This window comes from Archocentrus centrarchus, chromosome 4 (assembly GCF_007364275.1).
Source record: "Archocentrus centrarchus isolate MPI-CPG fArcCen1 chromosome 4, fArcCen1, whole genome shotgun sequence".
Lineage (NCBI taxonomy): Eukaryota > Metazoa > Chordata > Actinopteri > Cichliformes > Cichlidae > Archocentrus > Archocentrus centrarchus.
Window position 1 is genome coordinate 17,630,877 of NC_044349.1, and position 26,575 is coordinate 17,657,451.

Sequence of the window (26,575 nt, forward strand, 5' to 3'; positions counted from 1 at the left end):
AACAGCACCATGAGCATTTTCATGGCAGAGTAGGTTTTTTAGAACGCTGATTTTTTTCTTTTTTTTGTCACAAACATAAAACACTTGAGGTTTCTCATGTGACGTCATGCGCACATTGCTTAAGAGTTGTCTACCGTATGGGATGCGATACAACCACCGGTTTCTAAATGTATATTCCCCAACAAGTTGGCAGTGGTTCCTGGAGGTTGCTGGCTCTCACTGGAGCCCCTTTTCCATTGACACGGTGCTGGTTCCAAGTTCTCGAACCGTTCAGAGCTTTTTCTACAGCAAACTCACTTGGTGCTCAGCCAAAAAATAGGTTCTGTAAATCTGGTCTGGAACCATGGAATGTGTGACGCAAGTGGCAGAAGGGCTATTCTTCTCTCTGCCATCTCGACGTAAAGTTTTCCACCGCCATTTCACCGTAGGGTGTGTATTACACGAGAAAAGTGATGTGATTTTCACGACCATGAATTAGGTTCAGCCCTGAGGCTGAACTTGCTGCTTTGTATCAGTTCATATCAGATAAAAGGAAGTAAAGTGCATACTTGTCTTGCTCGTAATCACTGTCTGTGACTATCTCTCTGTGGCCGCTTTTCCACCGACGGGGTTCCAGTGTCGGTGCCAGTATTTGAACCAGTATTGCTTTGGTTGCTACCAGATTTCCACTTTTTTTGTGTGTTTGTCTTCAAACACCTGCTAACTACTAGCCAAGCTGTAATAAAAATTGAAAAAGTGCATGGCAAACTAGAAATGGAGATGATTCGCCTTCAAAGTAAGAGATGTGCCTCAGCGCTGCCGCCAACGTGTTTTAAAAGGAAAACATTTCACACACTTTTACTAGAGCTCGGAGAAATAGCAGATCAGTGTTTACAGACATCTTCATCACTTCCACGCAAACTACAGGTGACAATATGTTAGTGACCAAAGCAATCACAAGGAGGTTTTTGCCATCTGGTCAGGGAATACACAGTTTTGCCTAGGGACAAGTGGGTTGCTAGGGAAACATGGGGGGTCACTGACCAGTCTCTATGCTTGTGCGGCTGGGGCATTTTCCCAGTGATTGCCATCAACCTCCAGCAACCACTCACAATTGGTCAGGGAATACTCATTTTTCCCTTGCAAACAGATGGTCACGGAGTTTTCTCTAAGCCCGTGAGACTGGGGCCTTATTCACGTGATGTTTGTTACATCCAAAACGGCTGACAAATTAATGCCATGCGTCTGCAAAACCTCTATAAAGTGGTAAAATCCTGATAATGGTAGGAACCATTCTGCAGTGCTTGGCTCAAATGAATGGATCTCATATGGAACTGTATAAATTACGGGGTATTCATAATCTCATCTGTGTAGTACCTGAACAAACAAGCTCCAGCTAATACACTACTCTGTACTGCTGTTTTCACCCCTAATGCCCACTTACGCTAAAATGACTTCCACAAACACCACATATTGTCTGAGATGGCTTTTCAGTAACCCCTTGGCCAGCAGGGGGGCAGGGTATGTGACTGTTGTCATAAAAGGAAACTGCCACAAAAGTAAAAAATTCTTCCTCCCAATACACATAAGAAGAAATTCCCTTAAACAATATCATAGACGTCACAAAGTCTTTTTTCAGCAGCAGCATCAGGCCAGTCTGAATCTCAGTCCTCTGGTATAGGGGTATTACAGTTTCCATGATAGATATAGACAGGTCCATCACAACGATAATACAACTGAAATATGTCTCCATATCCGTGATCCCTCCACCAGGTGCACAGCTGCCGGTTCCAGCCACAGGCCAAGGAATAAAACAGTTCAGGATGCTCCATGCCGATCATGCTAAAGAAGTCTTGATCACCCAGATGGCCTCTAAAGCGATACTGGTCTGCTAGTTTGGCCACATTGCTGGGCTCCAACAGCTTATTGTAAAGAGCTGAGGCCCTCATAGCACGTAGGTCCAACAACATCACACCACTGTTGAAGCCTGGGAGGCCGTCGGGAGGAGGTTCTCCTACTTTGGTCTCAGGGTTCTCCTTACGGTACTGCCAGAAAGTGTGTCTGAGGAAAGAAGAAAAGGTGTCAGGATAAGATCTGATCTGTATGTCAAAGTGCCTTTGGACAAGATACGGAACCTCAAATTGCATGTAAGAGTCTAAGTGATAGTTAAAACACTTAAAATGTAAAGAATAAATGGTATATGAATGCATGAATGTGGCCGTTGTTTACCATTTACACACAAATGCAGCTCACACTACACTTCCTCTGTAGACATGCTGGAGGGTTGGGGTAAGGGATAGCTGCCTTTTTTTTTTTTTTTTATTAAACTTAAGTGTTTGTGTTTGGCTGCCTGTTGAACTGAGTTTATTTCATTTGAAGGAAAAAAAATATGTAGTCATGACCTTTTGTTTTTTTTTTCTCCCATGTATCTGTCTGGAAAAGTATTGCTGTGGTTTAAGCTTCCCTATCAAATTTAGGGAGATCATGATTTTTATGGTGTGCTTGTACCATTTTTATTTTTAGGGAGTGGGGGTGGGGATGAAGCGTTCGCTTCAAGAAAGTACAAAATGCTCCTTCCGTGTACTGACAGCTGGTGCAAAGATGTTTCATGCCAATTGAAGACGAGGGCGAAGGGAAATTTACTCTTACTTGCATGCTCGTGTACACGTACATGCTGGTGTAGCTTATTCTTAGCTTGGGCCAAAGTGGAGGAAAGCTACAGTAGAGGAAACAATAATAGAGAAATGTGCTTAAACATGTGGTGATAGAAAAACAGAGCTGTTGAAGTGAGGTCAGTGTTGTTAAAAAAAAAATAGCCAATCACTTCATCTGTGCACTGCCCGACTTCTTGGATAAATCAATACACATCGGGGGAGAGAGAAAGAAAAAACACACACACACACACACACACACACACACACACACACACACACACACACACACACACACACACACACACACAGTATACATCCGTCTTTCCCTCCCTGTGTGTGGAGTTTGATCAAATCTTGGGGGAGCAGCAGATTCTGAGTCACGCTTTCATATTATTACTGACCTATATTCAGCAGCTGTAGCTTATCCTCACAGTTTTATAGTCTGTCGGTTAGTGGTTGGGGACTTGGGGCCCCTGTGGAGCATTTATCATTTTAAAGACATTCACTGGGTCTACGTGCACTGAGATGCATGCAGTGTAAACATGGTCAAGTAAGGGAACATGTACACAGACTTCTCCATTCAGCTGCTTTGACAGAAGTATGCATTAAGTGGAATACATAAGTTAAATAAATTGCATTTACTTCAGAATCATGATGGCCAGAAATATATGACTGTCACCATACTTGTTATAGATAGGATACAGTCATTTATTTAGGGTGAAAAATGCATTACAGAGTTTGTGTGATTTGGCTTCAGCAGCTTGAGCTAGTCAAATTTTCCTGTTCTTAGCTGTTGGCCAAGACCAGGAAAGCTGAGGCTACAGTTTGCTTGGGATCATCAATATTGGACAATAGAACATTGGAAAAACATTGCCTGGTCTGATTAGTCTCAACTTCTGCTGCACCATTGGAATGGCAGAGTCAGAATTTGGCATAAACAATATGAAAGCATGGATCCTGAACTAACAGTTCAGGGTAGTGATGGTATACCCATCCTTTGGTGGTTGCTTCCAGGAAGATAAATGCCACAAAGCTTAAATCATCTCAAACTGGTTTCTTGAACATGACAGTGAGTTCACTGTACTCAAATGACCTCCACAGTCACCAGATCTAAGTCCAATAGCGCACCTTTGGGTTGTGGTGGAATCATCATGGATCTGCAGCCAGCAAACCTCTAGCAACTGTGTGATGCTATCATGTCAAAATGGACTAAATGGACTACTCCTCTGAGGAATGTGCACAGCACCTTGTTGAATCTATGCCATGCAAAATCTAGGCACATCTGAAGGCAAAAAGGGGGTCCAACCAGGTACTAGCAAAGTGTACTAAGACATGGTTTTGGAAAAGGTTAGAAAATTGAGCAAATGATAGAATTAAGGTGTACTCTGTGTCACAAAGACTCTCTCCCTTTGTACCAGTACACTCAAACCACATTCAAAGTGAGCAAATAACCTTGTAGCTTAGATCAGGGCTCCTGCTCTGTTAGTTCTCACCTCCATCCTCTCCTGCCCTGAATTTTCACTGCCAACCTTTCAAGTCAAGTGTCTCTCTCACTTGTAAAAGAATGACAAACAGTAGCTGGTGACAAGGGCAGTCTGTGCTGCCATTCCATCCAATTGCATGCTTCAATTTCTTCAGGATATGAAACGGCCTGGTGTCTGATAACTGTAAAAAGCTCTCACTGACAGAAGGGACTCTGGTTCTTGGGTGCACAAATGAAAAGTGTGGCCTTTTAACATCTGTAGTTCAGATGCACAAAAACAATCAATTCTGAGCACTGATGTAAACGAGGAGCTTTAAAAAAGAAATCATAGACCGTAAACTTAACATCAAAGGATATAGAGTCTTTACTAAGCATGATTAAAATCATTTAGGGCTTGACTTGTTAAACATGGTTTATTCTAGTCTTTTGAAGATTATGTTAAGTGACTGAAGGTATTATGGTAGACATACTGTTCTTGCTGATGATGCTGACTACCAGGTGCAAAATCTGATTTTTTTAAGAATAATGACAAAGTGTCTCAATGACTGCACTACATTAGTCATTATTTCATATTAACCATTCAACATCATCTTTCAGCAAAAAGTGGAAATATGTGGGATGTATCACACAATGGAGACTCAAAACACAAAACATAAGGAGAGCAATTTCCTTGTTGCTCATTGTGTGTGCTCGTGGCTATGACACTTATGTAAGTATGCCTCCTGGGCTTTAAAACATTACAAAGACAGCTGCAAGGGAAGAGACACAGGGTTTTCTTTTTTTCAATAATAAACTTTTCAAGGGCAGGATGTGCTCTCAGTGTGGCTGGTGGGAGGACGCATTCTCCTGCATAATGCTTGGTCCATTAGCACCAAAACACAGTGTGAGCTGAGAGCCCTCTCTACTCAGCACAGGAAAACACTCCAGTGGAGAGGATGCACACTGTGCTTCGCTAATAGCAAGTCTGAAAAATTTAAATATTATCAAGTCCATTAGCTAACAGCCAATTAACAGGGCAGCATACAGGAATAAACTAATTACAGATTACAGATACAGTTTCTCAAATGTCCACCCTGTCCGGGTTACATTTTTAATAAAAGGCTCCTTTCTTTTGGGCTGCTAAGTGGATGGTACTCATTTAATTTGCAGGTTGTATCCTGACATTACACTGGACATGACCAGCCACTACAATTTGTGCATAAATCCTCCAAAAAACAAACAAAAATAAAATAGGATTCTCTGATTTTTTTTTTTTTTTTATTAATCTCAGCCAGTAGCTATAGCAATATCCTTCAGAATTTCAGTGACGTAAAACACAAGTGCTGTCAACGCTTTTTAATTTCCTTTAAAAAGGAAAGAAGAAAAATCAATTGCAGGTCAGGGAATGTGCTTTGAAACCCTCAAGTCTTTCATACCACTCCAAAACTTCGGATACACAAAAACATATCATCACATGTCAATGCACACGACTGCCTGTGTACAAAGACAGATGCTCAACTTATGTGGAAATTTTTTACTTGTTGAGACACGATTTCTTCCTAGTCTGCTGTCCTATTCAAATAGGTTCATGGGACAACATTAGCAGGGATTCCCAGGGTTGGTGAACCACTGAGCCGATGCACCGCCAGAGCAGAGATACAGATCTGTTTGGAGAAGCTGAGGCAACAGCAGCAAGGCAGAAAAACTGCAGAACGACTGACGTTCAAACCTTATTCAAACAAACGCAACATTACTTACAGTACATAAGTTAGGAACAACAAATGTAGAAGTAGTAACACATTTGTTACAGGAGAATACTATAACACAAATTCAACATGGCTTGGAGTGGGCTGTTAAAAGCAATTCAAGTTGCAGAGAAGATATACTCAATATCACATGCACTTGAACTTCTCAAAATTTTAATAACTTCATGTTGATAAGATTTTCTGTACTTTATCATACACGAGCAATCTATGTAAGATATGAAGAATTTTCTCAAAACAAGACTGAGAAATAAGGCTCCTGGCAAATGAAATGAAGAAAACAGTTTAAAAACAGTACAAAAAAAACAAACTATGACTTATTATCCTTACTTGGCTTCTCACGAAAATCAAACACTTTCCGATTAATTGTTTCATTCATACAGTCTTTAAGAGCCCAAAGGAAACCACCTGCCTGTGTGTTTGTACCAGTATCGCAGCTGCTACATGAAACTTCCCACCTGGCCTTGCCTCATTTAGTTTTAGTGTCACACACACACAACATTGACACACACATACACACAGTGACGTCCTGTTTTGATGCTGCGCTGGGGTGGAAAACAGTGAGGCTGTCTAAACGGACCTGGTGTGTTTGTTTTATTATCTTGGAGAGAGACAGAAAAATCAGCTGAGGAACAAAGAGCTTGAAAGTTGGGGGCTCTTGTTTACGTGTATACTTGTTCTCACACACACACACACACACACACACACACACACACACACACACACACACACACACACACACACACACACACACACACACACACACACACACACACAGTTGTGTTTCCATCACTTCAGAGAACAGTGCCTGATGTCTGATTTACAGTGCTGAATTAAATCTATGGCTTAGCATACAGAGCTGTGCCACAATTTGATATGTACCTTCCCAGAAATGTAATTACACTTTGCAGAATTTTTTCTTTGCAGATTGTGATTGGTCAGTTTGGTAGTAATATGCAGTAGTACAATATAGTGATTAGCGCAAAGATTATACCTCTGTGAAACAAAGTAATTATAGGCTGTAATTGTGTCTTACTTGCTCATTATGCTAGGCAACAGCCAGTATTCAGCCAGTGTATATGCATTTTTCTAGTTTCCCTAGTTCTGACAATCCATGTATACTTTCAGTGGATTCTGAAGTCTTCTCTCCTTCATGTTTCCCTAAAAGTAACTGATTTATTAGCTCCCAGTCCAGCACAAACCGCTCAGTTTCACTTGTGATGGTACAGACACCAGTGCATAAGTTACAAACCTAAGCACTGATGTCACCCATTATGGCAGAGATTCAGCGCAGTGCTATAAATTACAATTTACATTCATTACATTATTCTAACCATGACGAAAAGCACTACTTGTCCAATCCAGACTGATAAAAGAAGGCCTACTTTGTAAAAAGGATTATCTTAACTGCCAAAAGACATTATCAGCTGACATGAGACATTTGCCAATCTGTATCTGCATTTATAATAACTGATAAAATCAAGTACCAAAGAAACACCCTTCAATTATGTTGTCTAGTTTGTCCACTGGAGGGCGCTCTGCAACTTCCCTGTTGGCAACACATGTATTTGGATCACCACAAATGCAGCAACCAGTGAGTAAATAAATAACTACATATAGCAATTGTTAGGGAAATCTGTTTATGTTTTGTGTGTCTGAAAGGACAAAAAGTACATATACATGGGCTGATTTTTAGATCACTCAGTACTAGCCTTATAAATCCTATATTGGTCCGGCTCTGTTCTCTCTATTTTCAACTTCTTGGTAACTTCTGATCTCTGCATCAATGCTGCTCACTGTATCATCAAGCAGCAGCTCAAAAACGTCTCATTCATAAAATTCAGAACTGCCACTAAAAGAAAGCTGGTTGAAGAATCCTGGAAAGAATCTGACCAGACATCTGTTTAGGGCTGCAACCATTCCTTGAGAAACTCAAATAATTGGATTATAAAAAAAATCCTCGACACAAATTTGTTGCTTCGATGCTTCATTTAAACTCTGCAATGCTCAGGTGTCACCGTGTAAGCAGAGCGTTTCATCCACATTAGCAGCATTAAAGTTCTCTGTTGCTGCGACGGACTTCCATCTTGGAAAAAAATGACCCTTTAACACGGAGTGGATCATCGCCACACGTTTTTCCATGCCTCCACTGCTCTCTACACCCTTGTGTGTATGTTGTGCTGAGAATTTCAGCTGTTATTTTTATTCTTTATTTCGGCTGTTAGCTACCAGACAGATCGCTATAATCACAGTTTGCTAGCTGGCGCTGCCATTAGCAATAGCGCTTGTTTGGTAATAGAAGGACCCCCCTCCCCCCAGTACTTATTTAATCCCTGATTAGCGACAACATTACGCCCGTGCAGCCCCCAGTTTTTCAACAAAAACACAGATAACACAACAGCAGCAGTTGTTTTACATGCAGTCTGTCTGCACATGCGCAGGAAGCACAAAGAAGCCGAGCTGTTATCAAGACGGTGAGTTTAGGTAGAGCAAAAGGAAATGTTTTTCTAGCGTCCAAAGCAGCAGCGCTTTTTTCTGTAACCATTAAACCTTTACTGGGAAACAGCTGAAGGAGCCCTTCATCAACTACCTGATCTGCAAGTGAACTTCGAGAGCTGCTCCATCACCACTGTTTTTTTCACACAGCAAAAAACTGCTGTAAAGCTATGAAAGTTAAAATATGCAGATGAACTTTTAATACAACAAAAAAAATTCTCATCCGATTAATCGATGGAACAATCGATAGAATACTTGATTACTAAAATAAATCGATAGTTGCACCCCTACATGTGTTAACCAGTTGCTTTGGTGCTTGTTTTGTTGTGACACCTTTGTATGCATGTCAATAAAATATGATCAGCTTTTAATGAAAATACAAACAAGTTGACGACCACCCAGACAGTTTTGTACTGTATGGATCCCATTGGTGTGTTGTTTACTGTTGCTGTCGTTGTTGTTTGTTTACTCCTGGTAGATCCGACAAAGGAGATAAATATGAATTACAGGAGCATTCCTTAACAGGTGACTCATCTTGGTTCCTGCCAAATAGTTATTTTTCTGCTATGAAGATTTCAAAATAACATTTTCAGTCATAACTTGGGGCTCCGAGTCTGACCTCATAGTTACAGAATCTCGTCTTAATCTGGTTATAAATCTGGCTCCACAGCTCCATTCAGGAGCAGGTGTAAAGCCATAATCTAGGTTATTTCTCAACAGTATCACGTAACTTTTAAACAAGCCAGATTTTAGAAAGGACAGAGTTTTTAGGGCAGGATATATACAGCAATGAGAAGCAGACTGTGAGGCTAAAAAACAGTTGGACTAACTTAGTAAAGAGCTCTTACCACATGTGGAGTTTGTGTTAGAGGAACACCAAGCAGTCGCTTTGCACTGTAAATCCTTTCCAAAAAATTCATTTAAATTTTTGTATACTGGTGTTTTTAAAAGAAGGACCCCTGCTGGTTTGATTGATTTCTTTTTTTTCAATGAAACATGCTTCTTTTCCCTCCTCTGAAGTTTTTTTTTTTTTTTTGCATTTGTTTTTAAATCGTTTTCTGAATCTCGGTTGTGAAGTGACAACAATTATTTATGAACTGTGTTGTTTCTTTCCAGTTCAATTGCTGTTTCTTGTTTATCTTATTGGACTGCCAGTCATTGTTTAACTTTCAGATTTCAGCATCGGTAAAACGGTCTTTTCTTTTTCTTCAATTCTCCAGAGTTGATGCCATCACAAAGGGCAAATCAGCACCAAGTCTTGCTGAGTGGCAGAACTTGCTTCGAGAAATAAATCCATTTTCATGAACTCAGGCGTGGGCCGCTGGTCTGGTTGGTTCAACTGAAGTAAAGTCCAGCACTCTTAGTAAAGACCAGTTATGCAACTAATGCCTGAGTTTCAAGTTTCATTTGAAGACTAGATGGGGATGTAAAAATAATATACTTGCAACACAATGCCGAAACTGTTAACGTTCAAAGGGATTCAACTTGGAAAGGATGCAAAAAGCTTAAGCATACTAGGATGATGCTGACATGACAGAGGTGAAATGTGTTTCTCTACAGACATGAGAGCCCTGTGTTACTGTATAAACAGAGAAAGTCTGTCTCAAGCTTCCAGCAAATCAAGTTCTTCTATATCTCCCAAACACATAACACATCTCTTTTTCAAGAACCTGAAAAACCTTGATGCAGTCTCATAGATCATACCCACCTTTGAAAACTACTTCAGATTCTGCAGATACTTCACTTTGTGTAGATATTTTACAAGTTTGGCATTTCCCTTACCATAAAATTCCTGAAACTACAATCAGAAGGGCCACTTGTTTTCTGTTAAAGGCTGCATTACAACTTTTTAATTTCTGCTTGTATCTGAGAAAGACCAACAGCATTTAGGTTCCTGTGAATCAGTCTGGACAACAGACTTCTGATGTTCCTTCTCACTTAGGAACTGTGAGAGATGCTAACTGTGAATATGCAAGCGAAGTGCAAAAAAAAGCTTAAATCCATCTGGGGTCAACAAGAGTGACTGAGATTTGAACAGTGGGTTTAACCTGTTATTAATATTACATTAAAAATAGGATATTTACACTCACACCCCTTTCACACATGTATGTATGATGCAGATCAATTCAAGGTTGCTTGTAATTGTTTGAGACTTTACACTAAATTTGACGGAACAATCACCAGATGAAGATGAGCAACCCATTTGTCTCTCTGTCTGTTCCCTCTCTTGACTGACCATGTGCACATGCTTTCTATTTCTGTCCCTTACTTTTTCAGGCCAGTGGGTTAAATGATGTCAATATCAGCATCATGGACTTTTCCATATTTCTGTATCAGTTGAAAGGGGTACTCGTGACCAAAACAAATGTACAACAGGATTTGATATGTATGTGAGTTAAGCAATGAGGCCTTAGTCACTCACAACAGCACTTAGTATTTGCTGTCACTACTGCTGATGTACTGTCATGGAAAAAAGAAATTCTAAGGGTTCTTTTTCTAAGGTTTTCCATATCATGATCTATTAACAAAAATCATCTGGTTCTAAAATTAGGTAAATGCAACTTAAAATGAACAACAACAGATGATATTACACTGTGTAAAATGTCAGGCTTTTCTGTCAAATTGTTTAACAAAAAAGCCGAAATGCAGAAGCAGTGTGTGAATAAACTAAGCGTGATTCAGTAGCTTGTAGAACCACCTTTAGCAGCAGTACCTTGAAGTAATCATTTCTGTATGACTTTATCAGTCTCTCACAATGTTGTAGAGGAGTTTTCTTCTACTCCTCTTGACAGTGTTGATTCAGTTAATTGAGGTTAATGGGCATTTGTTTATGCATGGCTCTCTTAAAGCCCTGCTACAGCATTTCAATCAGTTAGACGTCTGGACTCTGACTGGGCCATTGCAGCACCTTGATTCTTTTTTAGCTGTTGTAGATTTGCTGCTGTGCTGTTGCATGACCGAGTTTGGGCAAGTTTTAGCTGTTGGACAGACGGCTGCACATTCTAGAATACTTTAGTATACAGAGGAGTTCATGGTTGACTCAGTGATTGCAAGGTGTCCAGTTACTGTGGCTGGAAAATAAATCCGAATCATTACCCCTCCACCACCGTTCTTGACAGTTGGTATGAAGTGTTTGTGCTGATACGCTGTATTTTTGCCAAACGTGGTGCTGTGCATTATGGCCAAACGCTCTTGTCTGTCCGAAGGACATTGTTCCAGGAGTCTTGTGGTTCGCTCAGATGCAACTTTGCAAGCCTAAGCCACGCTGACATGCTTTATGAGGGGGTTTTTGGGTTGGTTTTTTTTGTTTGTTTTGTTTTTGCTTTTTAGACAGAAGAGGCTTTCTCCTGGTAACCCATCCAAACAAGCCACACTTGTTCAGTTTTTTTTCTAACTGTACTGTCATGAACTTTAGCATTTAACATGCTAACTGAGGCCTGTAGAGCAGGGGTGCCCAAACTTGGCCTGTGGGCCGCTTCCGGCCCTGCCCCTACTTCTGGTCCGTGAATTGCTGTCAAAAATACTGTACAATTTGGCCCTTTGAGTTACTTTTTTGACATTTCGCCTTCCCCTCCAATTAAGCAAAATGTCAAAAAAATAACTTAAAGGGCCAAATTGTATGTTACTTTTGACATCAATTTGTGGACCAGAAGGGGGCAGGACCAGGAGTTTGGGCACCCCTGCTGTACAGTCTGAGATGTAGTGCTTGTGAGATTTTCTGTTTTTTTCTTTTGTAGTTTCTCTGAGCATTGCATGGTCTGACGTTGGGGTGAATTCGCTGGAACGTCCAGTCCTGTGAAGGCTGGCAATTGTCTGAATAATCTTTCTCACTTCAAATTGTTTGGAAATGGCCTTATGACCCTTCCCAGATTGATGGGCAGCAACAATAGCTTCTCTAACATCATTGCTGACGTCTTTCCTCCTTGGCATTGTCTGAATGGCCCAGACCAGCAAAATGCCAAAACTCCTCAATTAATCAAGAGCACCAGGCTGTTACTTACCGTCTTAATTAGTTTTTGTTAAATACATAATGACACAGTATATGTTGGGTGCTGTTGTTAATCTGAGGTTGTACTAATTCATTTTAAGACTTGCCAAGGACCAGATTAATTTTTTTAGGTCTACAGTCTAATGCTGAAGACAAATGTCAATTTAATTTCTCATGAACGGAACCTAAGTCTGAATTTTACTTTGACACAATTTAAAAACAAAGTGAGTGCTTTCTCGCTGAAAGCAGTTGAGCAGTTGAGTCTTTTCTCATGACAGACGATAGCCTTTGATCTAGCCTGAGCTGGAAATTTCACTGCCATACCGAGAGAACACTTGAAAGCAAGAGCACCAAAGTAAAAGCAGAAAGTGTCACTTTGATTCATGTGCATGTCAAGATGCAGTAGACTGGTGTCAGTCCGAAGCTTCCCAAGATTGGAAGGTTCAGATTTTAATATCCTGCTTGCATCATTAGTAGGTGATTTGTAGTAATGCACAGTTACCTGTATACTGGCTGCATCTCTCTCGCGATCCCTATTACCGCTCCTGGAGGAAACCGGTCAAACTCTTGAAAAAGGTCCCTGATGTTGGTCCTGTATTTCAGGTCCAAATCGAGCTGCACTATGTGTGTAAGACCTGAAAGAGGAGCACAAAACACTATGTGACATGATGGCTGATGACTGACAAAGAATCTTTGTTCATCCTGAGATTTATTTTTTTTAACTAAGTTTAACAGACAACGGAAATAAGTTGTCTATTTTTAAAATGATGCCAAGAAAATGTACTTCTGAGTAAAATCTCACTGGAGGATCCATTTCCGTGACCACTAGCACATCATCCAGCTTGGATAATAACATTTAGCGAGAAAACGGGTCCTTCCAGGAATACTGTGTTAGTGGAAATAGGCCAAATGAGCCACTGCGGACACTGACAGCGTTTGAACTCTGCAGTGGCTCATTTAGCCTTTATTTTTTTTAATGCTACCACTGACCTAAAAGCAAGAAACATGCCATAGGAAGAAAATGTGATCAGAAATATGATGAAACTTGAGTACAGTGTTAATTCTTAACACCGTACCTTGTGGTCTGGGAAAGAACCTGTAATAACAGTAACCAGGATATTCAGGCCCTCATCAGTTCATTGTTTCAGCTTCCTATATTATTCTGGTTGGCATAGTGATGAAAGGATGGGAAATAGTCAGGAATGAGGCACTGTGGTCACAACACTATTACAAACTGATGAAAACTTTGATCTATGTCAACTTCACATGTAAAGTCAACTATGACCACCTATAGGCTGCTGATTTAAGAAGAGTCGATGGACTGAAAAGACGTGCTGACTTAAAAAAATAATGAGTGACATTATTTAGCCAGCTGGCATTTATTAATAACACAAGTTCACAAACCTTTTTTCAGTCAGTTATTATCTTATCTGAGATCCAGCATACTACAGATGTATATTTTTTTGGGTCTCTGGGCACTGCTTCTCAGTCTTACTAATGCAAATGTGTAAAGTAAGACAGCTGCCTTTTTCTTTAAATTAAGGTTGCTCAAGTCATATCAGCAGTGTGTTGTCTAATTTCACTCAGCTAGGTCAAAAAATAAATAACAAATAAAACCCCAACATATTTAAGTGCTGCTGTCTGTCAAATTAAGTAACATGAAAAGACGGCTGAGCAATGTGGTAGCAACCTGTTTTCTGTGCTCTCCAAACAAGGAAGCTGCCCATTACAATGCCCTCATATACTGTAGCAACACAGAGCGGCTAGGACGCATAATCTCTGCATTGTCAGCACTGTTGTTTGTACTAACAAGACTTAACTTGTGAGAGTGTAACAGGAAGAGGGCCTTCAGTTCTTACATCACTGTAATGTGGTGGGTTTGATGTTGGACCAATAATTCCACACAAAGTCCTGTGAAGGTGAAAGTGGAGATGGTGTCTTTAATCAATATATTTTTATATTAGTCAGTAATGACAACACAAATAAACCTGTTGTAGCACCTACATCTTTATATGTCTTTGTATTCATTCTGTGAACAGTACCGGATGTTATCTTTATTTACAATTAGGCTTTAATTTTGCTTCTAATTATGCTCTTTGTTTTTGTTTATGTTCTCTTCCTGTTTTGTAATTATGTTTTTCCTAATTGTTTTACTGATTGTTGTGCAGCGCTTTGCTCAGCATATGTTGAGCTTAAATATGCTATATACACTGCTTTTATTAAAAAGGAATCATTGATTAAACTACTTTTCACCTGTATTTACAAATCTCTCTCAGCACATTGAAGAGAGCACATCTTTAATGATGGAGGCCTTATCTGAATTCGAAATCATGGAACATGTGAAATTAAACGCACTTAAAAAGACAGAGTAGGAAACTACTGTAGAACGTAGACAGTAGATGAACAGCATATTTGTTAGTTTATTTTTTTTTAAAAAGTCTATAATAGATATAAGATGTTTTGAAAAGAATGAGCCCATGTGTGACGAAAAAGTAGAAAGCTTGCATATTTTTCAAAAAAACAAAAAACGGTTAAACGGAAAATATGTGAGTTGAGGTCAAGCTCAGCCAGGTGTGTGGGTGCTGTATTTACTTACTGCAGGAATAATGTTATTAGTGTGGCTTAGAGCTCGCCTGAGGCCCTGGTTAGAGCTGGTCAAACCTTAATTCAGGCATGGCAGCAAAACAACGGGAACACTGTTATCTAACACAATTTTATTTATTTATTTCAAGCATGAAAGTGGGTCAACCTCATTAAGCTGTAATAATAGTCTTGATGTGAGCACTTATAGCTTATTTGTATGGGACATTGTTTTCTTCTTTTACCAACATTCATTAGAAAATACCACAAAAACAGTGCATTTCCTGACTCAGTATGAACTGCAAGGTCCTACAGTCGTAGTCACGAACAGTACACATAAAAGAGGAAAACAAGAAAATAAATACACCTCAGATAAGAAAGCAACTGTATTGTGTTTCACAAGTCTAAGTGACAATTTTTCAGGCTTGTAAATATGGGGTCCGTCATCTTTGGGCAGGAACGTTGTCTTTTAATTCATGCGCAGTATGACGTTCGATCGTTAAGAGATTTGTACTCGTAAATTTGTGATTTGTACTTGTATTGTTGCAAAGTTGTAACTTTGTAGCTTGTATTCGTAACTTGTAAACTTGTATTCCTCAGAGAAAAAACCTCGGATTTCACATGTATGTATGAGTTGGAAAACAGAACAAATACAAATCTTAAATTTATGCACATTTATTGACTTACATTTACAAAATTAGACTCCTACATACTTTTTTTTGACAGTTATCTTACCCCATATGTAAACTGCAAAACTTTATAGACTTGAAACTAATTCCTGAATGTTACTATCTACCAGTACGATGCTAATGAGGTCAACATTTTATCTAAAATTGATGAAAATGTTGTGGCTAGCAACCATTTAAACCTAAACTTATGCGGTGGACACTTAAGTCAGTTTTCTTGACTACAAACAGTAAACAGAGCTGATACTGTTAATGTGACAATACAGTTCAATTTAGAGGCCTTCCAGATATCACAGACTGCACTGAAACTAAGTAACATGATCATAGACAAAAACTGCCCATATCATTAACTACAAAAGGCATTAAAATGTAGCTTCAGTGATTGTGGTCATTGTGCCAATGAAAAAAATTTTTGAAGTCAAGAAATTTAAATTTATAGTCAGTCAATTTATAGTCAGTAAGTATGATAAGGGCACCTCCTAAAATACTTCCAGTTAGGTAATTAAAGACAGAACCTTAAACTTAATAAAACTGGCATATATCTGGGATATACAGTACTGTGCAAAAGTCTTGAGCCACCCTTCATTTCTTTATATTTTACTAGGAATATGAAAAGTGCAGCAATTTATTGAAACTTGTGCAGACATACATGAAATACAGTATATAAGGCAAAAACAGAGTTTGTACATTTCTAACAAACTTGCAAGTCGATAGTTGGTATGCCCACCACCTTTATTAATCAACGCAGCCTGAACTCTCTTTGGCAAGTTTTCTTTTAATTTCTTTAAGTAATCTTCAGGAATAGTTCTCCAGGTTTCTTTAAAGACACTGAAAACTCTCTTTGGATGCTGGCTGACCCCCCCCCCCCCCCCCCCCCCCCATTCTCTGTCAAAATGATCCCACACCACTTCAACAATATTGAGGTCTGAGTTCTTGGGAGGCCAATCCATGACTGATAGTGTTCCACTGTGTATTTTTCTATCCAGGTATGCTTTTACCACATTGGCAGTGTGTTTAGGATCGTTGTCATGCTGAAAATGGCGCTGTTGTCAATTAGATACTTTTCAGATGGTATTGCCCTGTGGATCAATAATCTGTCTATACATTTCTGCATACATAGTTCCATCAATATTGACAAGACCTCCAACACCACTGGCTCAAATGGAGCCCAAACCATGACAGAGCTTCCACTGCATTTTACAGATGGCTGTAGACACTCACTGTTGTACCTCTCTCCTGACCTCCTCTGTACATATTGATGATGATGTGAAGCAAAATTTTCAAATTTGGATTCATCACTCTATCAGACCTGTTTCCATTGATTTTCAGTCCAGTTCTTGTGTACTCTGCCACACCTCAGCCTTTCCCCCATTTCCCTTCCTTAAAAGTGACTTCTTGACAGCCATTCTTCCACTGAGACCATTTGTGATGAGGCTTCCGTGAACAGTAGATGGATTAACCCAAGGGTCACGTGCATCTCTCAGGTCCTGTGTCAGGTCTTTGCTGGATTTTTTTTTCCCTATTTCTCAAGGACATGACTTTTAAATACTGTTCATCTGCTGTAGAGAGTTTTTCAGGCCTGAAACTGCTTCTTTTATTCCCCACTTGTCCAGTTTCCTCAAATCTTTCAACAACACACTGCACACCATGCTGAGATATGCCAGGTTTTCAGCTAATAGCTCTTTGGGAATCACCTTGTTGGTGGAAACACACTATTTTATGCCTGCCAAACTGTTATCTTTTTCATTTTTCATAGATTCAACTTAAGAAATGGGAACTAATTATGTGTTCATGGAACAGGATGCTCGTAACAAAGTGCCTAAAGATACAATTTAAAATGTATTCTTTGCCAAGTTGTTATTTGTGGACACAACACTAGTTCATCCCTTGAGTAAGATGCCTTTTTATGCTGGGATGATTCATAGGTCAGTGTTAAGTGTCTTAAACAAAAAAAGAAGGAATAAAGAAAACAATCTTGTGAAAATGGTCAGCTACAAGGACTGCACTGAAAATGATCCACTCAGCAGGTGCTATTGCTCAACACCACTTTATAAAATGCTTTATTAAAAAAAATTACAAGAAAGTCTGGCTCCTTGGAAGTAAAATATAAAGAAATGAGAGGGGGCTCAAAACCTTTGCATAGTACTGTAATTTGAACAGAAAACTGATCAACTCCTTCCTGACACACATCTTTGTCGCGTTTGCAAAGCAGTTCACACATTAACGCTGTCACTTTTCCCCTGTGTGGAAAATAAAAGATGAGGTTGTAGTAGAGACTCAAGTAGCAGCATGTTTACCTCTCAAGAGGGTACAAAAACACGTAACACCTTTCCCCTAACAGAATGAGTGTTTAGGAACCTTGTCATTAATTAACAGCTTTCCATTGTGCAATTTTATTTCTCTTCCACTCTCTTAGGACAAAGAATACGGAGATCTGTTTTCAAGACATTTAATGACTTACATGCTTTTTTTTTTTTGTACTGTAAGCTGTTAAGTGCGACTCTTACAAGGACAATATGCAATATGGTTATCATGTTCCAATGAAATCTAGTGCAGGATCAACATGTCCATGACCTGCACCTAAATTAATCCAAATAAAATAAAGACCTCAAAAACATTTTCATTTCCCATAAACGCCTTCCTGTTCAGGCTGCGTATAGGAAAGTATAATAGTGCTGACAACTTCTATGAATTCTCTTCTGACATCAACAATGTAAACCATTGTTTAATAAAACTTCCATCCTTCTCACTTGCAGGTGCCTTTCACTGTGTCATTAATCAGAAATTTCTTTGTCTGCTACTCATCTCGCTGAATGACGAGACTTTTTCAGAGAGATGGTTACATCAAAGAATGGCGCTTAGAAAAAAACACTGCTGTAGCTTTGTGCATCACATGCTCTCATCCCCCACCTCTCCCCAAACTACCACATTATGCCCTTTCTAGATAAAAGCATTCTTTAAATAGAAATGTGTGACCACTTGGACACACAGAGCAGACAGGCAACAGATGGTTGATCAATAAGCGCTTTAAGGACACAACTGTGGATACCCTGATCCTTTTTTTTACCCCTTTCAGTTCTGATATATAATATAGATACCTTGTCTCATGCAGTGGTGAAGTGGCAAGTAAGCCAAGCTCCAGCATTAAACCAATTCTCCAGTGGGATTTTAATTCTGTTCTAAACCAACAACCAACGTCTCTTAAAATTGCTAAAAGGGTCATCTCTTCAGCTTTCCCCTGAACAACTGCCATCCACAACCAAAAAGCTGAAGATGCTTCAGCTTCATCCCCTGTTATTGATGTTAGGATCATTTTAAAAATGGAATTGGAAAATGTAAGTAGTTCTCTAATTTTCTGTACTGCATACCCCATGCTGCGCATCCACTGAAGTGATCCACAACAGTCCACAACAGAAGAGATCGCTGCCCACAGTCAGCACCCACACAGGAGGCACCGGTATGGACAGCAATGACAGATCCTTCCTTCCTCACTCCCCAGGGCCTCTGCAGTATGCCACGTGTATGTTAGATACCTGCCCAACCTGCTTTTTCCAGCTGTGCACAAGCAGTGCTAAATTAGAAAAGCAAGCGCCCGAGTGAATTTAAAGTATGCCGTATGCCAGAGAACTAAAGCAGAATATTTTGACATATTACAAAATATTTTTGTCAGCCAAAAGCAAATTTGGGGTTGCAGTGTTAAAGATTTCCTCCCACAACAGCTTGGAAACTGTATGCGAGAAAGTATCTGTTACGTACAGTTCTCTCCCCAATCAGAGGAACAAATTAATCACTGTGGCGACAGTTGCTGTCAGAAAGGATCAGAACTAAAGTGACTAAATGGGATAAAATTTTGCACGTCTTACTTTCAGGCATGATGTGATGCATAGCTACGGAGAGAAAGAAGATGGCGTCACTGTAATAGGCTCCAGAGCCAGCGCTGAAATACTTCTGCATGGCCTCCACAATAGGGAAGAGCTTCTGGGTGAGCGCTACGACATCATGAAACACCACCTGCAGGGAAAATGGACAAAATGCAGTCATAAAGAAAAGCAGGGGAAATTTTTTTTGTTTTAGACGACTGGTGCAGCTTTCTAGATTGGATAAGTTTAGTGGTCAAATCAACTTTAACTAAAACCCTTTTTCCCCACTTACCATGTGGGTTATTGTCTTCTTAAGGAACAGATACTCATTATTAAAAGACAAGCATGATATACAGAAATATATTTACAGCACACTATTTGGTCAAAATTATGACAAGTACTTTAAGTAGTGAGCAATGGCGAGATACACATGGTGAAAAGAGTCAGGGGTCCATGAAAATCTGGATTTAACCTAATGTGAGGTAAACAAATGCAGCAGCTGTCTATTTGCGTGCCCCACCAAAGCAAATTTGTACTCCACCATGGAAATTCTCTGTAAAATCAAGGCTCACAAGCAGCAATGAAAGTCTACATTTGAACCAACCAGCCTTGTTTGGTTGCTGAAGCGTCAGATTGAGAATATATGTCCATTTAAAATTTTGAAAATCTTTCCGTTCCTTTATGTGATTTCAGTTCATAATGATGGCTGAATAGAGTTGTACCAGTCCACGACCCAAATTCCATTAAGTGCCGCCTTCTTGTGTCCAAGTTTCCTGCCTCTCATGCTGCCTCTGTGAGCTTCAAATCCCACAACAGCTGTGAGGCAGCAGTTTCTGCTCTGATCTCGTACAGTAGATATCTCTACAGATTAGGGCAAGAGGATTTAAAAAAATACACTAAGTAGTGATTATCATTAAAGTTTTCTTGCAGGAGGAAAAATAAATAAGTCGCTTTGGGTTGGGTTATTTTCTGTTAAGGCCAGGCACGTGCCAGTGTGTACATTAGCATCAGCAGGACTTCATTACTCAGAAAATTTGAGCGTCTTATACAGCATAATTACAGACAAGCACAATCTGACTAAACCATAGTTAATCAATCAATGAATCAACCGATATCTCTCTCTCCCATAGCGTGCCTTTTGTCTTGTCTCTCTGCTCCATCCCAGCAGATGGCTACCCCTCCCTGAGCCTGGTTCTTCAGAGGTTTCTTCCTATTAAAGGGAGTTTCTCCTTCCCGCTGTCACCAAATGCTTGCTCGTAGAGGGTCATCTGATTGTTTTTGTTTTTTCCTTTCTAATATTTTAGGGACTTTACCCTACAATACCCTACAATATAAAGCACATTGAGGCAACTGTTGTTGTGAACTGATGCTATATAAATAAAACTGAATTGAAATGAATTGAATCTGATGCTAGTCCACTGGTTAGTGACATTTCATTTTACAGGCTCGAGTTGAACATTTTATCTGTCGACATTTTGCTGTTTTGAAACTGAACAAGGCAAACACAGAGGGGCCCAAAAAAAAAAAAAAGAGAGAGAAACTATTTATTTACACGGTTCCAACTGATGGGCAAGTTGGAACCGTTAGCCTGGCCTGCTTTATCAACCTTTTTGCTTCTCGTGGGGGAACATAATTTGTAAAATGAACACGATGTTACATTGCATAAGATGTGAAAGTCGTGACAGGTACCTTAAACCTATGAGTATTTACTGAGGTCACAGATTAAGGGAGAAGTAAGGAGTTTTCCCATCAGAGGGGTTGCTGGTTTAAGGCATTAAAAAAAAAAAAGAGCATAAAAATTAAAAGCCCAGATAACCTAAAGTGGTACAGGAAAAGCTTAACAATGCACAGTCCAGGCTTATGTGGAAGTATTAAAATACTATGGCCCGGCTGTCAACTTTAAAGAAACAGTAATTATTTTTGCAACACACCCAGTTCCAGCTTTCAAAGCCCCAAAAACTTCACACTGTCGTGTGCATTTTTTTTACTTTCACACACATCCATATAATCTTACCTGTGGACACCCTCACCCATTCATATGTGTGAGTGTGTCCAAACTTTTGACTGGTACTGTAAATGGAAAGCCTGGCAGTTTTTGTTTTTGTTTGACTGACAAAACCAGACACAGAGACTTGAGCACTTGAGCTCTGATGCTTTAAAATATCAGTTGTTCAAGTAATATTAGAAGTGGACTTGAAAGGCTGGACATGTTTGGCAGTCGTCGTGTTGCTTTTGAAGGCATGCCAGTACTGAGCAAAATCTCCTTTTTTGACTTCTGTGGTCTGACTTGATCAGCGCTCCCTCTGGAGCAATAGAGTTTGAAAGGTAAAAACTGAGAACATTCGGACTTAGCACTTGCTTAATGAGCATATTAATGATACAAACAACTTTTTGAATAACATGTTAGAGAAATGATGGATATACATAACCTAAACATGGAGGACAGATGCTTAAAAAGTAGATTTAATAATATGGGCAAAAGAGTCTATGTCAGCATGACATTAACTTCAGAGGATCTCCAGGAATACAAGATACTAACCTGCTCCTTTAACCTGAACTTTACTGGATAAACATGGTTCAATAGCCTCAAAAAGCCTTCATGACTTTTATTAAATCTATTCTATGAGCTGAGAGCCGTTGTTGTATTTGCTCGTCTCCCAAATGACTTATTGCTTTTTGTCTGCTCTTATCAGCAACAGAATACTCAGAGTGGATATTAACCCAGGAATTATATCACAACACTTCTTAATTCCTGTGAACTATTAGCACTACAGGACACACTCCTCAAGTGAGCTTAATGAAGTATGGTCTGGGAGTAAAGAGGGTAGCCTCTGGGCAGCGTGACTGCAGGCTCTCTGTGGCAAATATCAAGTGGGTCATTTAATGTGCTGCCGCTAGAAAGTAATGGAGGCTAAAACACACACTTATTTAATCCTCGTGCTCCTTAAAGTTAAATCATTAAAAGGAATGAGTCTCCAGATGAGCAGACAAGGATGCCAACGCTGCCTCTGTCAGACCCTGAGGAGTCTTTGTTCCAGCTAAACTAGTGGCATGCACGTCCGCCGCTGTTTCTAAGCAGGAAAAAGCGGCTGTGCTCGTTTCAGTGACGGCAGAAGGCTGTTTTAATGATTCATGACCTAGAAACATGTTTAAAAATTGCCAGTCTGTAATGATACTATGAGAGACTGGTTAAAAACCTTTGAATTTATGGAGCATTTAAGTTAAATTTAAAAAAAAAAAAAAAAAGCACTGTCAAGATGAGTCTATGTCAGAATAAAGGTGACGGAGTATTGCAGTACAGAAAGCTACTGTGGGTCATTTAGTGTCTTACGGCGAGAGCTTACTGAGCGGAAACCAGGGGAGAGGGAGGCATGAAACAACATTTGTGGTAGGCCAAAGATGTTTGAGATAATTACAGATTTTGAGTCTAGGCCATTGCACACACAAAATGTGACACAGACATAACCTTCCAGACTCGCACATGACTCACTCCAGTTTTCTCCCAAATGATAAAAATGCAACAACTGCAACTGCTGGAAAAGCAAAAGAGGATGAAAAGTATAGGAGCTTCACCATTTAAATATAAAAACCCAATTGTCCAGAAAACTAAAGTGTGACCTGTGACGTTTTGATGCCATGACTTCATGGATAGAACTCTGACAGGTATAAAATATTTTTTTGCACCAACAAAGTGATTCCAAAAGAGCTATAAGCTGAAAAACTGGCATATCTCAGCATCGTGTGCAGTGTGTCGTTAAAAAAAATATTCAACAACTATTCTTGAAGACTACTTAAAGAAATTACAAGAAAACTGCCAAAGAGAGTTCAGGCTATGTTGAAGGATAAAGGTGATCATAAAAAATATTGAATTGTATAAACTCAGTTTTTTTGCCTTCTAAACTGTATTTCCATGTATGTTTACACATGCTTCAATGAACTGCTTTCCCATTTTAAATAATGCATGGTGGCCCAAAACCTTTGCACAGTACTGTACATGAACAGTACGAGGACATACCTTCCTGACAGAAACAGTAAATCAATATAGCTATAAATGTAAAAGAAAAAAAAAATCCCAAACAAGCAAAAGTGGGGTTCTGGTATGTAAATATTTGCAAAGCATTTCCACAGCAACACAGAGGAACTCTTGTCTGACCAAATTCTTGCTAATGCTTTAAGCAAATATCACCAAAAATGTGTTTGACTCAACATTTTTTATATTCATGCAGCAGATCTCTGAGGACAGTAAACTTGTCCACTACTTGCACTTCAGCTGTGTGCCTGGAAAAGTCTAAGTACGGTCTGATTGCAAAAGACTTAAACAAATGGGATGCAATCCAACCTGCAGCCACAAAACTGCCAAGATGCCAAGCTGAGCAGATCCTTGACCAATCTCAGCGGGAATGTGATCAGCCTAAGATAAAAGAGCGCTGGAACATCCACAGCAGATGTTTTATAAGATGAGACATTCCTGAGAAAAGAGGCGATGCCTGTTGAGCAAGATTTGAAAAGGGAGACGTAATTTGTAAACGAGTTTATGATGGTGTGCTCTGTGAGAAATACAAAAGAGGAGAAAGTGGGTAGGACAGGCATGCAACAGAAAGAGCACAAGAGAGGGGGAAATAATCCTGTTTTTTGGCAGGAAGAACATAGTAAGGGAGGGATATTCCCATGAGTGAGGCATCAATTTACCAGGCAAACACTGCCCCCTTGTGTTTCAACTTTAAACAGCAAGTACAGAACCATTTTGATTAAGATTAAATGGTCAGGTAGCTTCATATTAAGTACTTCTCAAACCAAATAGAACCAACTCTATTTAGTGATTAGTCAAGGTCCCACACAAGGTCCCTTTTTTTATATAATCTTTACTCATCTTTTCAATGTAAGACTATGAATACCTTCCCACAAATTGTGTGCCTTTGCCCTTATTTTAGGAGACTACTGACTTTTGCTGCTGTCAGTCTTAGTATATCAAGGCATTTGTCTTCCAATGTGTTACCTAAGTAAGAGGATTTTCTCATTTCTGGGGTCAGGTGTACTTTGGGCTCTAAAATGGGATCACAGTGTCATGTATCTGTTTCCAAATGAAGAATTTATATAATATCTACAGTTGTTAAAATATTTTTCCCTATCTTATTCCTCCCTCTTGTCTATCAGTGAGTGTTTATCTGCATAAATCATTTACCCCTTTGTGTTAATAACATATTAACAAAATAAATATATACTTGGTCAGAAACACAGACTCTGTTACTAGTCTGTCACATGAACCTGTGCTATTTAAATATAAGATAGAAAAGAAAATAGCTAACAGATGACATTAATGGTAAAGATGTAACGAGAATCAATACTAAATATCTTGATGCATACTTTTTCCTGTAATCAGCAGTTACTGGAGACAGGGTCAAGAAATACCTCATATTTAAATGTTGCGTCGAGGACAAATTCCTGCAGCATCCTCTTGCCCAGTTCTTGGCTGGCCTGGTCACTCACAAAGTGGAGAACTAACACCTCTCCTTCCAAGAACTGTCCGTGTTTCACCATGGACAGCATGGCCACTCGGAATTTATCCTGCAGGCTCCGGCTCTTGTCCACTTTGGTGAACATCATTAGCACATGATAATTGTGGTAACCAGCCTCACTGTCCGCTTTCCTGGATCTCAGAGGGTTGCTCTCTCCTTCTAAACCTCGCTCTTCTGGCTCATCTGGGTGTGAGAGCCTCGTGTCCACGGTGAGGTCCGCATCGTTTCTGTTGGTGTTGTGGCTGGCCTGGGTTTGCTTGATCCTCTTTGTGGTGCTGGAGAAATTCTGCCTCTCTGAGCCAAAGTAGTAAAAAGCTGCAACAGCAAGCGCAGCAGCCAGGAGAAGCACCAGCTGATAGGACCTGAATGTACTTATCCTACCCATGATTCTGGCTACCACCCTTAAAAAGCCCATATCTCCCTGCTGGTGTCATGAGAATGGGAGTGTAAGCAGGAAAACATTCACCATTTCATGTTCTTTAACTTCACTGATTTCCAGCATATTCCTGCAAATAAATAAATGTTTTAGTTTTAAACAATGGTGCATCCCACAAAGAGCTGAAAGACTTTAAGATGCCACATTTATTTTGTATACTGGATATGTTTTTGTTTACCTGGCACAGAAAATAGAATAAATGACAGAAAACCCAAATATGAATCAAACAAAATAACTGGTTTAAACAGCCAAACTGTTTTTTATTTTTTAAAGAAATCTAAGTATCATAATGATTAATGATCTATCATTAAAAGATGTTCCTTCAATGCTCTTACAAGTACACCTTTAGATATTTTTCATGCTGTTGTCATCCTTTTACTAAATACTAAGTTGACAAAACAGCTGATTTATGGTTAATAATTACACTTCATATGAATATTTTTACTGAATATTGTCCATTCAGATTTTGGTTAAACCTGCATTTCTGTTGGCTCACTTTTTAACATCTTAAGACAATGTTACAAGCAAGTGTCCTCACTTTAACATGTTATTGTTTGGATCAGGGTGTAGTAATATAGAGCAAATTACTCAAATCAAATGTTATTATAGGGCAACCGGTGACTACATGCAACACAAACACCAACTGTTACCAAGCACAAAAATAAATCGGACTTTGGTAGAGCACAGGGGTGCATCTGCTTGCCTGTATCATGATCCTGATCTTTGTGGTTCCACCTTAATCAGCTCATCCTCGGTGTAAACTATCCTGAGATCCCCGGGTTTATGTAGCAGGTTCTGCCAGTGCTTCATTTACTAAATTTCCTCCTCTCGTTCTGAAAGATGAAACTAAGGCAAACACTACGGAAACCTGCTGACATCCCGCCTAAGAACGGGGCTAAGCTAGCAAGCAACGAATTTGCGCCTAGATGTGAGTCGTTGACCAGCCCCTCCGGCAATGATTATTTAGCACACCCAAGGACAGAACTAAACTGGGTTTGCTTGTTAAAACTGCCTTTGTATGTGTGCATACCACTGTCGTTTTAAAAACCGCCCCAGTGCGTGTATAATAGCGTACTTTCAGTGAGGAAAAAAAGCACTAACATCATTTGAAGGAGCCACCAGCTAACAGCCTAGCAACAAGATCATGTGACACAA

General features: G+C 39.6%; 1 protein-coding gene across 1 annotated transcript; it reads right to left on the reverse strand.

Moving 5' to 3' along the window:
- Nucleotides 1-26,559, reverse strand: xxylt1 (xyloside xylosyltransferase 1). Its single transcript, XM_030727678.1, has 5 exons — nt 26,124-26,559; nt 24,878-25,490; nt 19,472-19,619; nt 12,845-12,977; nt 1-2,040 (listed from the first exon to the last, which is right to left on the reverse strand). Exons 2-5 carry the CDS (start codon nt 25,397-25,399, stop codon nt 1,644-1,646), a joined length of 1,200 nt encoding a protein of 399 aa, XP_030583538.1. The 5' UTR covers nt 25,400-25,490; nt 26,124-26,559; the 3' UTR covers nt 1-1,643.
- Between the last annotated feature and the right edge of the window lie 16 nt (nt 26,560-26,575).

Excerpts from the sequence above, each read along its gene's own strand:
- xxylt1 (XM_030727678.1), bottom strand. The coding sequence starts at position 25,399 with ATGGGCTTTTTAAGGGTGGTAGCCAGAATCATGGGTAGGATAAGTACA. Across the intron at positions 19,620-24,877 it reads ACGCAACATTTAAATATGAG|GTGGTGTTTCATGATGTCGT; the intron begins GTATTTCTTGAC and ends TTTTCCCTGCAG. Across the intron at positions 12,978-19,471 it reads GCATCACATCATGCCTGAAA|GTCTTACACACATAGTGCAG; the intron begins GTAAGACGTGCA and ends CTCCTCTTTCAG.